Source organism: Brachyistius frenatus, unplaced genomic scaffold, assembly GCF_029030835.1.
Source record: "Brachyistius frenatus isolate BFR_SWC_R1_liver_20210118 unplaced genomic scaffold, ASM2903083v1 Contig_167, whole genome shotgun sequence".
NCBI lineage: Eukaryota > Metazoa > Chordata > Actinopteri > Embiotocidae > Brachyistius > Brachyistius frenatus.
Genome location: NW_027210766.1, coordinates 21,156 through 33,542, shown reverse-complemented (window position 1 = coordinate 33,542; position 12,387 = coordinate 21,156). Strand labels below are relative to the sequence as shown.

At 48.1% G+C, this 12,387-nt stretch overlaps 1 protein-coding gene across 1 annotated transcript; it reads right to left on the bottom strand.

The window, feature by feature from the left end:
* Nucleotides 1-1,508: 1,508 nt before the first annotated feature.
* On the bottom strand, nt 1,509-10,664 carry inhbb (inhibin subunit beta B). The gene is made up of 3 exons (XM_069717045.1): nt 9,603-10,664; nt 3,962-4,144; nt 1,509-3,909 (listed from the first exon to the last, which is right to left on the bottom strand). Exons 1-3 carry the CDS (start codon nt 9,985-9,987, stop codon nt 3,269-3,271), a joined length of 1,209 nt encoding a protein of 402 aa, XP_069573146.1. The 5' UTR covers nt 9,988-10,664; the 3' UTR covers nt 1,509-3,268.
* Between the last annotated feature and the right edge of the window lie 1,723 nt (nt 10,665-12,387).

Below are 12,387 nucleotides of genomic sequence, written 5' to 3'. Positions count from 1 at the left end.
AATCCGATGCGACGCGAGGCAGAGGAATGCCTGGCCCCGGGCGCTCGAAGACTCATAAATTCATTACGTGGATGCTGGACCCGGGCTGATGTGAAAGAATTGGATGCTGTTTGCGGTGATAAACCAGTTGACCCCGTCAACTTGACAGCTGTCGTGACCTCAACCTGTGGCGCTATTAGACGTGGGAGGGCAGAGGGACAATATTTGTTTAAGCTGATAACTAGGGGTTGCGGAGGTTGTGTGCGTGTGTGTTTGTGTTTGTAAAGAAAGAGCACATGGTTATGTATGAGTCTGCATGCTAGATTTTGTATCTGTGCTTGAGCGATTATTGACGCAAAGAATGCACGTGCGCACGCACGCACGCGCACGCACACACACGCACACGCACACAACACACAACACACACCTCTGCTGTGATTTCTGTGTGTGGCCCCAGAGTGCAGCCGCGATGCTTTAATGGCCTGCAGCTCCAGCTCCAGCTCCAGCTCCAGCTGCCATTAACATTCCAGCTTTTGGCGTGCGCTTTGGGTAAAGCATGACAAGACAGCTACACATCTCTGCAACAGACTGTCATCTGTCTGCATAGGTGCAGATTAAAAAAAAAAAAAAAAACAGCTTCGGCCGCTCCGGGTCATCTGTGACAGGTCATTTCGCTTCTGGTCCCGCCTGCCTGTCAGTCACGCATCATATTGATTTGTTTTCGCGCTTTTTTTTTCCCCGCAGAGAGACATCCCCCTGCTGCTTCTGCCGCTGCTGCTTTTCCTGCTGACTCATCCATCCTCCTACAGTTAAGGAGTTATTTACACTGATCCCTCCCTAACATGCTATTTGCCCCGCAGGCGAACAAATCTCTTTGCGCTTCTTGGCAGATCCTAATACACACATTTACAGCAATTATCCAGCCTGATATTTTACAGGGAATTGTGATGTGTTTGGACGGAGTTCCGCAGAAAACATTAATTGAAACCTCGCCGTTGGTAGGTGTTGGCACGGACAGGCGCAAGCCTCCCAAGTGTCGACACGGTGCCGCTGACATTATGGCAACTGTGTAAAAGCCAGCTTGGGAAACAGAAAACACGGTCCGTGAAGTAAGGAGTGCTTACGCACGCGTGAAACGCACTCATGTGCATCGTCAACACACGCCGCAGCCAAGAAGGAATCAGGCAGGTTTGTGGAGGTCTTGCAGGCTGGCAGACGCCATAGATGCCGCTGAAGCTGTTCATCATAGTTGTAATTACTGCTGAGCTCGTGAGAAACAGTCAGTTCTGACAGATGGCAGCGGGGAGATGTTTTATGTTTCTGCCAGTATAGACGAAGGCTGAAGCGTGCGGCTGTTTTTCCTGCAGCTATTTCGGCGCCACCTTTTTTTTGTTTAGGTGAGTAACGGCCCAAAGCGCCTTCCCCGCTGAGGAAAACAACGAGACCGAAATGTAGGAAGCAGAAGAAGAAAAAACACACAAAGTCTCAAGAAGATGACGCAGAGAGAAAGAAGTTAAAGTTACAAAATATTTAAGAAAACATTTTATTTTACATAAACTGTACAGATGACATTTATTCGACTAAATGATTCTTAGATAGGAACTAAAAATAACTTTCTTATTAAATAGAAAACTGAAACAAAAAATAGAATTAAAGATGAAAAAAAAAATATGAAGTGTTGCTTATTGTACAAAACAGAGAATGAAAATAGAGCTAAGAAATGAAAAATCATATATCGTACCCTGATACAGTGGTAGGCCTTTTTTTTTTTTTTTTTTTTTTTTTGCAAATGATCAAACACATAATTGTACACAGTAACTCAATGGCCTCGCCATCCCGGTACAATAGCTCAAATCTTGGCCTCTTTGGTTCCATTAATTAGGTAAAATACATCTGAAACAAAATTCAATTTTAACTTCTATAAAAATAACTTTTCAATGGCAGTTTTTTTAATTTTTTGTTTCGCTAATCCCGCAACTTTTCAGTGCAAACGTCACAACAATCATTCGCTTTGGAAAGGAAGCGAAAGATTACATTTCAAGTATTGATAAAGAGTTGAAGGACTGAAGAGAGAAAGAAGGAGACAGAGAGAGAGCGAGAGAGAGAGAGAGAGAGAGAGAGAGAGAGAGAGAGAGAGAGAGAGAGAGAAGGTGGAAAGAGATTCAGTCTAATAGAGCGTGTTGAGTATGGGTATAGGTTACTATACATTGCATAGCTCATGTGGCACTTATTTAGCGATAGGACAGGACACTCAGTACCCCTTGGAAGGCATTTTTTTTCTTTATACAAGTGCTATTCAGGGTGTGCATTTCAGTTTCTGCAAGTGCTGCGCTGCACTGTGGCGACCCACTGGGCCGAAAAAAAAAAAAAAAAAAAAACTCGAGTCTCCGCGTCCGCAGGAGGAAGCAGTTCTCTCTCTGTCGCCTCCCGCTGCACAAGTGAAGTGCACTTGTGAGAGCTATCTTCACCTGGTTGTCATGGTAGCAGGGCCTGCAGAACTCGTGGTAGGCAGGCAGTTGAGGTTGAGGCCCAGAGTCAACAGCCAGAGTGACGGTTACAACAACAACAACAACAACAACAACAACAACAACAACAACAACAACAACGGCGGCGGCGGCTCTGCGGAGGACTCTCGTTTGGCCGCCGCGCCGCCGCGGAGGATATAATCCTGCAAGGCATTAAGCGCTGCCGGTCTAATTCCACCAGAGAGGACAGTCAGACTGCGTCTGTCTGCATAGTAGGGAAGTGCTGGTGTTCTGAATTGTATAAGCTGATGAATTGTCAGTGCTTTATAAAAAATAAAAGTCTGAAATGTGCTTAGAGGGTCGGAGGTTTTGGGGGAGTGTGTCGGCGGTGAAGCCAATCTTCTCATCCTGTCACGTTCCTTAAGAGCTTTTTTTTATTTTATTTTTTTATCTTCATTCCAAAGGAGATGACGGGCCATTATTTTTTGACTAGAAATGGCAAACTAGAGAAAAAGTATCTTTTGGTGATCGTCATCATTCCCTTCTCGTCCCAATCGCTGAGCAGGCTGACGCCGAACGGACCGAACTTGGACAGCAAAGCGTGCCACTCAGTCTGATAAATACACACACACACTCGCGCCGACACGTGCAAACACAAACACGGACACATCACCGGCACCTGCGTTCGCTAGATGGTGCCGGTGTGCGCTGCTTGCACATACAGTAGGTATAGATATATTATATATGTGTACCGTACAATATTGTCCTGTTTGTACAGAAGGCCCTTCCTGACTGGTCCAAGTTCAGATCGTGACGGGTCCGACTCAAGCGCAGCCGCACTCCTCCACGATCATGTTGGGCACGTCCCTCTTGACGATGTTGTATTCATCGTCGAAGTAGAGCATGGACATGGTGCTGAGCTTGGTGGGGATGCAGCAGGAGTTGACGGAGCCCGGGCTCATCCCTCTCAAGCGGTACTGGTTGACTACTGCGGTGTGGAAGGACGAAGCTGAGCCCGGCACGCCCGCCATGTAGGCCGGGCAGCTGCCCTCGCAGTAGTTGCCGTAGTAACCAGCCGGCGCGATGATCCAGTCGTTCCAGCCGATGAGGCGGAAGTCAATGTAAAACTGCTGCCGGCAGCACAAGCCCCCGCTGGTGCCGTCGCACTCCAGCCCCCGCTTACGGATGCGGTGCTTTCCGTCCACCTGCCGGGCGCGCACCACCAGGAAGGGCCGGTGGGAAGGGTCGCTGGGGTCCACCAGCACCGGAGCCACGCCGGCCGCCTCGCAGCCCTCGCAGTGGACCTCCAGGTCCTGCCGCCGGCTGCCCTTCCCGAACACGGCCCGCACCGCCTCCGACAGCGGGAACGTGTGCCAGCCGCTGCGTTTCAGATCCACACGCTTCTCCACGAGGGCCCAGCAGCCGGTTCCTCCTCCTCCTCCTCCTCCTCCTCCTCCTCCTCCCCCTTCCTCCTCCTCCTCCTCCGCCACCGCCACCTCCGGGGCTGCCCTCGGCACCGCTCAGAGACCCCGCCTCCTGGTAGTGGATCTTCACCGTCACCTTCCTCCGGATGCCCTTCTCCGGACCGGCCGGCAGCACGCGGAAGTACAGCCACAGGTTGGCCTGGGACACGTACAGGTTCTGGTTTCCCTCGTTGGAGATGAAGAAGTACAGGCCGGATTTGGAGGATATGTGTTGATCTGATGGAAACAAGAAAAAAAGGTCACACGTTATTTATCCAAATCATCCAAAGTGAGGTCATAGTGCATGCTGACGCCGAGCTCGAAGATTCACGATCGACCTTGACATTTTTTCAGAACCTTCAGCTGCATCTTCTTGTTTTCGGTTTGTTTAGTGGACACATGAAGCAGAAGAATTTTAATTTCAGTACCGCCATATCACATCTGATCCAAGACAGATTCCCCCTTGACAAAAAACACCAGTGATCATCATGTGACCATCGCCATGACAACTGGGCAAACAGCATCGCCCCGTTGAAGGCCGTGACGTGCAGCTGGAAAAGCGCTTGAAAACTTCCAGTAAGCACACCTCGTGCTAAAATTACTGCTGAGATTTCCAGGGAAAGTGCAACACACTGCCTTCTTCACACACACACACACACACACACACACAAACACAAACACACACATGCTCACACAGAAAGCAGAAAACCCCCCAAGAAGGCCACGGCTTTGTCTTTCTGTTTTCCCCTTGTTTGTTTTTTTCTGTTCGCCCTCAATCACTGTGTCAGGTGACCTCCGTGGCAGCTCCTGATAGGCCAGCTGTGACAGGGCCAGCTCTGGGATCAGGCCCAGTTGGCTTCGGGTTCGGCTTTTGTAAGTGACAGGGCCAAAACTAGAGAGAGAGAAAGAGAAGGGAGGAGAGCGGAGAAGGAGGAAGACTGAGGAGAGGAGGAAGGATGCAAATGGAGAAGGTGGGAGGGTCGGTGGACACAGCCAAGGCCTTGTGGGGGGTGGAGGGGGTGGGGGGGGGGGTTCATTGAGTTCACTGTCAGTGCCCAGCCCCGAAAAAAAAAAAAACCACCACCACCTACCCCACCCCTCCACCTCCTTCCAGCGGGGAGCACCCTGAGAGTGACAGCACAAAGCCCGCTGTGAGGCACCGGGAGACAGCCGCGCTGCAGCCCGCCATTCAAACGCGTGGCTTTCCAGCAAAAAAAAAAAAAAAAAAAAAAGAAGCATGATGAGGCAAAAATAAAAGCCATTTACATGACACTGGGCCACTTTTCTTCAGCCGCACAATGAAGAGATCCCGGGTGTCTAAAAAAAAAAAAAAAAAAGGGTGGCGCTGGGGCCCTCCCTGCCAGAATGTGTTTTTTGTTTTGTTTTTGTTTTCACTAATGATGTCTTCCAAATTACTTGAAAGGTTTCTATTTCAGGAGATTTGGTACAATGTGCTCAAGCAGAGCAAGCGGGCCCTTTGAAAAGCGGCTAAATTACTTTGTTTGCCGACTGATTAGTGTGTGTCAGTGTCAACAGGTGGCCACCAAAGACAGACTCTTCCTCCTCCTCCTCCTCCTCTTTAAGGCGCCTCACGCCTCTTCCTCCTGTAAAAACCGCAGCTTTACATTCAGACCTGTTGAGACCAGCTCGCGGCTCCGCAGTTCACACACACACACACACACACACACACACACACACACACACACACACACACACACACACACACACACACACACACACACACACACACACACACACACACGCACACACACCCATCCCCATCGAATATGAAACCCTCCCTCTCTCAGTAACAAGCTGAAATCCATCTGAAGGACATAAAGGAATCAGCTGAACGGCAGCTCCTGCCTGTGTCTGCCGTAAAGCCCCCCCCCACCCACCCCACCCACCCCCTCCGAGGGTTACAAGTAACTAACCTCCTGCGTGCCCCAACAGCTCAGAGAGAGAAAGAGAGAGAGAGGGGCATCATCATCGCACAGCCTGATAAACAAGTCAGGAAATAAAAGTGACCGGGTTCTCCCTCGGAGATACTAAAATCGCCCGACCACAAAATGCTGGACAGTTTTTTGCCATCCGGACGCACAAACATCTGCAAATATCAACAGAAACGAGCAGCTACACTGTTAGACAGGAGCTGTAAACAACTTTTTGATGAATCTCTCTTTAATTACTCAAAATAAAATTATTCTGTCGGGCTCCGAAAAGACGAAGAAACATTCTTTATTTCTTTAAAAAAAAAACAATAAGAAACTGTCAACCAGCTTGTTTGACCGGTCGTTTTGGCTCTAACTCAGACGTCGGAAATACGTGAATTATACTTGAGGAAAATCCCCGCGGCCAGTGTAAGGCAAAAGCAGAAGATGGCCGTAAACCGTGTGATCTACAGCTGACGAACCAGCCTCACCTCGGGGAGGGGGGAGGAGGGAGGGGGGGGGACAGTTTCACTCATAAAACCGAAGAGGTCGAAACTCTCGGAACGCTTTAAGCGCTTCTCTTCTGTGTTTTCTTCCAAATTTGAAGTGCTCAGAGAAAGCTGACCATGTAGCTCCTGCGCAGATATTAAATGGAGCTGAAAGTGCGGCAAATTCGAGACTGAACTTTGACCTTCAGATGGTGGCGTGAATGAAAAAAAAAAAAAACACAACAACAAAAACTGCGACGTTCGACGCTTTTTGTGGATTTGAGTGAGTGAACTCGGCGATCGGTGCGCCAAGAGCCACTCAAGTTTCTGTTATCTTCTACATCGTTTGGCAAACGTATTTTTCACTTCTTCTTGTGAAAAATACTTCCTTTTAAAGAACGAATTGTTCTCTTCACCCGGTGTCAGCAGCAGTTTCGGAGCTGGCCCGGACACGCCTCGCTCTGACCCCGCAGTGGAGGGGGGGCGGGGGGGTGAGTGGGTGGGGGGGTGGACAGTTTGCTCGTGATTATCAGCAGGGAAGAAGACACCTGGGTGGGCTCGGGTCGGATAAAGAGCTGCTTCAGCGTGTCTCCACCTGCGCCGCCGGGTCGGGAGAAGGAGGCCGTGGAAAAAGAAGAGCTCCACAGCTCATTACTCAAAAGCCGACGTCGACAAAGACCACACGGCGCGAGAGAGCACTCGGGGCTCGGCGAGGAGCGTTTTCGTCTGCTCCGACGTGACGCGGAGGTGTGTGCGCATGCACACGTGGTGGCTATAACTTAGGCCTGGAGGCGCAGCTCTCCAGGAATTCCGCAAAGGAGGTGTGGGAGGCGGGGGGGGGGGGGGGGGTTTGAAGACAGGAGAGGTCGGACTGGTCCCGGCGCTGCTTTTAAATAACGCTGCATACATCATTCACGGGATCCCCCAGCTCTACAGTAGCAAGCCCGGGCCCACCGACTGAAACACACCCCCTTGTGAGTGAAGGTGGAAAATGTCTGGAGCGGATCCAGGAGCGCCGTGACTGACAGCTCCTCATGAAAAGAGTCGTGTCCCGGGGTAAACCTGCCAATCGGATCCGGGGCTGCGGGTAAATGACCTCCCCCATAATGAAGTCTTAATTCTGAGGCTTGGACCGCTTCGCCTCAAGTTCAGCGGGTCCGAACGGTTACGGCGAGCGACGGGAGGAGCGGCGATCTTAAAAAAAAAAAAAACGTCTCCCCCTTCTTCTTCTCTTTCCGACCCCCCCCCCCACCCCCGCACCCCCCTACCCCTGTGCCTGAGTTCCTCCGCTCCGCTCCCGTGGATACGGGACACCGAATCCTTTCGGCGAGGACCCACGGGAGCATGTCAGGGGAGACGGGAGATTGGCATCATCTCCACCCCCACCCCCCCCCCTACCTCCCCCCTGCCCGAAAAGGCCGCTTGGCAGACCTCGTACCGCCGCGGTTAACCCTGCAGCCGAGGGGGTGGGGTGGGGTGTGGGTGGGGGAGCGGAGGACGCGGGCTGACCTCCGCCGGTCCCGCATGTAAACACCTATCCCATTCGCTGGCTCGCTGTTGGCTAAACATATGCCAACCTTATCCCAACCCCCCCCCCCCCCTAAAAAAAAAAAAAAAAAAAAAAAAAAAATGCTCAGTCCCTAAATAACAACAATTCAGGCTCCCTCCTGGCTTTCGGAGCTTTCTGGAGACCTTGCCTCTGAGCCGTCCCCCCCCCCCCGGCTGGCAGCATCCGATCTTTTTTTTTGGAGGGGGGAGGGTAGGGTGGTGGTGGTGGGGGGGGGGGCATGAGCCAGCTGGCCAGGAGGCAGACGGGGTCTAGGGAGCAAGGGACCCGAGCCAGCTCCATGGTACAATGCCACACAAAGGCTCAAAGGTGTGAGGAAGAATAGAGCTCGGGGAAAAAAACAGAAGTAGAAGAAGAAGAAGCAAAAAAAAAAAAAAAAAAAAGGAGCCCAGCGAACCTTTAGAGTGACAAAAGCATTCTTTACAACGCTGCAATATGGGCACACACACACACACACACACACAACATCCACCAACAATCTCCACCCCACCCACCCCCAATCCAACCCTGCACGGACTCAAATGTCTCATGCATTATTCTGAGCAATTTCTTTTGTTTTCCCATTTTTTTTTTTTTTTTTTTTTTTTTTTTGTATTCTTCTTTTTGCTAACGTTGACATGTCGTGCATTCAGCAGGAACACACAGTGCTCTTATAATAATTGCCTGGCTTTTGTCCCACCCCCCCCCACCCCCTCCTCCCCTTGTCATGAGGCTGCTCAGATCATTCCCATTGGAAGGCAGGACCTTGCAAGTCCATTCAGCCTAATTGTACCAGCAAAAGGGGCAATGGGAAAAGACAGAGGACGGTGTGTGTGCGTGAATGTGTGTGTGTGTGTGTGTGTGTGTGTGTGTGTGTGTGTGTGTGTGTTTAAGACGACATCCCATTTTGACGCCTTTAATTGTATGTTTTTCTTTTTGTTAAACTAACAGTTTGTGTCAACCACACTGTTCTCACAGCACTAACTGGCAATTATTGGATTCTGTCAAGTGCAGATGATTTTAGGTGTGTATGTGTGTGTGTAAAGAGTGTGTGTGTGTGTGTGTGTGTGTGTGTGTGTGTGTGTGTGTGTGTGTGTGTGTGTGTGTGTGTGTGTGTGTGTGTGTGTGTGTGAGGGGAAAGAGAGAGAGGAAAGGGTGTTCTCTTTGGACTTCTGAGAATTAGTTAGATACACATTCTTAGAGGAAGGGATAAATGGCCAATTGAGGGACTTTGTCCTTATTTAAAAGAGGGCTTTATACATTGGAGTATTGAGTGTGAGCACGGCTTTGGTGATGAAATTGGATTCAGAGGTTTCTTTTTATCCCCTAGACAACAGACGGGGGGGTAATTTAAGGACTTCTTTTTCTTTTAGTTTCATTTTTAAAATCATTTTTTTGTTTCCATCGGGCTAAAAACAAGGAGGATTTTGTTGTTGTTGTTGTTTTTTGGAAGAGCAGCCACTGAGCTATGTGATGTAATCTGATGATGATGAAAATGACCTAGGATCCAATTAGTTTACGGCTGCTTTAAACTGTTGCTCTGCTGTGTGGGTCATACAAACAACAAGAATGAGCTTTAGATATCAAATTGAATCTACATAGGAGGTTGTTGTTGTTTTTTTCACCTGCTTCCCTGCCCTGCCCTGCCCTCTCCTTACTTGATGTCAAAAGGTGACAGGGTTCATCCAGGGGTCGATTTGAAACATGCGCGATGAATTATTGATTATTACCTGATTCGGCAAAGCTGATAATCTCCGAGGTCTCCGCTTGGACCTCGTTGCTGTAGGCAGCCTGCCCGTCGAAGTTGGGGATCTCCACCCGGCCGTCCTCGCGCACTTTGCCGGCGTGCAGCCTCCGCAGCGCCGTCACCATGGCCGCCTTCGGGATGGGATGCGTGATGTTGGGTCTGTCCCGCATCTGCAGTCGGTTCAGTATGTGCCTCTTCACCGCCTCCAGGAAGTCTATGTTCACCCGCTCCGACTGATCCGGCGCCCTGAGGCCGCAGGACGCGCACGACTCCTGGGGCGAGTCCTGAGTCTCGGTCCCGGCCACCGTGCAGCGCACGAAGAGTACGCACGCAGCCAAGCAGGACATCGCCAGACTGTATAAGCTCATTGTTCCAAACTTTACCTCACAGTCACAAAACGGAAGAAATATGCGAAATGTGCGCCACACTGAGGTTAAAGCTACCTTTAATTTGACAAAAGGTGTTCCGGGAGAACATCCGCCGGTGCTCCCAACAGCGAGACACCTCAAAGAAATCCACAGAAATCTTTGTATTCCCAAAAACACACCGGAGCGCTGCCGCTGCTGCTGCTGCTGCTGCGGACACTGCGAAGCTTCACTTCCCTCCAGTCATTATGCATTCAGCTCGTTATCCAGCAGTGCGTCTTTCTCTCTGCACATAACCAAAAAGTTCATCTCTGTGGAGTTTGGGTTGTTGACGAGCGCTTCTCACATTTAGTTTCAAGTAATCTACCCAAAACAAAAGAGGACACGCGCGCTGCCTCGCCAAGAAGTGTTAATTTCAAAAAAGAAAATGTGTCCCAAAAAAGAAAAGGTCCGATCTGTCCCATAAAAAAAACAAAAAAAACAAAAACAAAAACACCACACACATGCAGAAAGCTCCTCTTCTACAGCTGCAGTCCCGCGGAGAGTAGCAGCGCTGGGTTATAGGTCCCGTGTGTGTCTATAACGCCCTTGGGTACCGTGGTGTCCGGTGCGCTCGGCTGTTTGGATGGCCAGCTTCTCGCCACCGTGCGTCCTTGCAAAGATGCTTCTCACTGAGACCCTTTTTTCCTGCCTTTGCAATCACGACAACAGGGGCTCCGAAACACCCAAAGTTTTTATACAGGAGTCAGACCACGTGGGGAATTGAACCAACAGGACGCGAGGGATTATTACTACTACATCTTCCCCATGTCTCACAGGTTTTTTTTTTTTTTTTTTTTTTTTTTTTTAAATTATGGTAACACTATGGGACCGCATAGGTTGCATAATTGTTTCGTATTTTTTTTTTTTTTTTTTTAATCTCTTAAACGGCTCGCAGTTTTTGAATTAAAGCCAAACAGTCTGAGACATCACTTGATCATCCTACTTTATGATCACAGGTCTCCGAGATGCGATGAAAGTGGTCTGCGTCACTGTGACTGAAGTCAGCTTTTAAAAAAAATCAAACTTTATAGTGTCATGGAAAGCATGATGCAGACTTATATTACAGAACATCAGGACAGTTTCAGGCTCTCAAATCCATCACGTATTACAGGTTATCAGAAAAACCTTAAAATCTAAAGAATATGATCATTTCAAATAAAGATACGAAGTGAATATGGCCAAAACAAAACAAAAATAAAAAAAATAATAAAGTTAAAAAATAAAAGCTAGAACTTTGAATCAAATGAGTTCATGACCGGTTGTAATGCAGATAATCAAACAAACAGCGCCATCTACTGTCAGAGACATCTCATTACACACTGCAGATAGATAGATAGATAGATAGATAGATAGATAGATAGATAGATAGATAGATAGATAGATAGATAGATAGATAGATAGATAGATAGATAGATAGATAGATAGATAGATAGATAGATAGATAGATAGATAGATAGATAGATAGATAGATAGATAGATAGATCTGAAGAATGAGATAAATGAGATAACCGCCCGAATTCAGGTGTAGAAAGAGACTTAGCCGGGATGACTGGAAGCTGTTATTCCTGCCGAAGATGCTTCAACAAAGTACTGAATTAAGGGTCTGAGTACTTTTGTAAAACACAAATATCAGTTGTTGTTTTTTTTTTTTTTTTTAGAAGTTCAATAAATTTGCAAAAATGTCTAAAAACCTGTTATTATGGGGGTATTGAGTGTAGATTTATGGACAAAAGCTGTAATTTTATTTATTTAAAATGAAATCTGCAACACAATAAAATGAGCAAAGCTCGGATACTTTCTAAAATCACTGTATATTATGTAATAATCAAGAGTTAAGAGGCAGAATAACAGATACAGTTTGTAAAACGCTTACAAAATATAATTCAGGACTAAATATTTTCTGTACTTTTTAAAAAATAGTAACAATAACATTTATTTGTACAACACATTTCATACATAGAACGCTGCTCGAAGTGCTTCAGAGGAGAAGGCAAAAGCAAAACACATGAAATAGGATAATGCAGTTAAACAAGCTTGGGATATAAACATAAAACTTTTATAAAGATGCTAAAAAGATTTTAAAAAATGACTGAAAAGCCATCGTGGTCAAAGTACTTGCAGTTTTCAGGTGAACTCGGCGTCATGTGCGTCAGCAGTAATGTAGGTCAATAGGTCAACAGAAAAGAAGAGCAGCAGCAGCAGTGGTGGATTAGAGCGGCCCGGCCCGCTGCGTACAAGCTGATTAGTTTACTGCCCTTCAGCTACACACACACACACACACACACACACACACACACACACACACAAATTCACCTGACTCATTCAGAGATGAAACTCCTACTAAAGATGTAACGCCTTGAA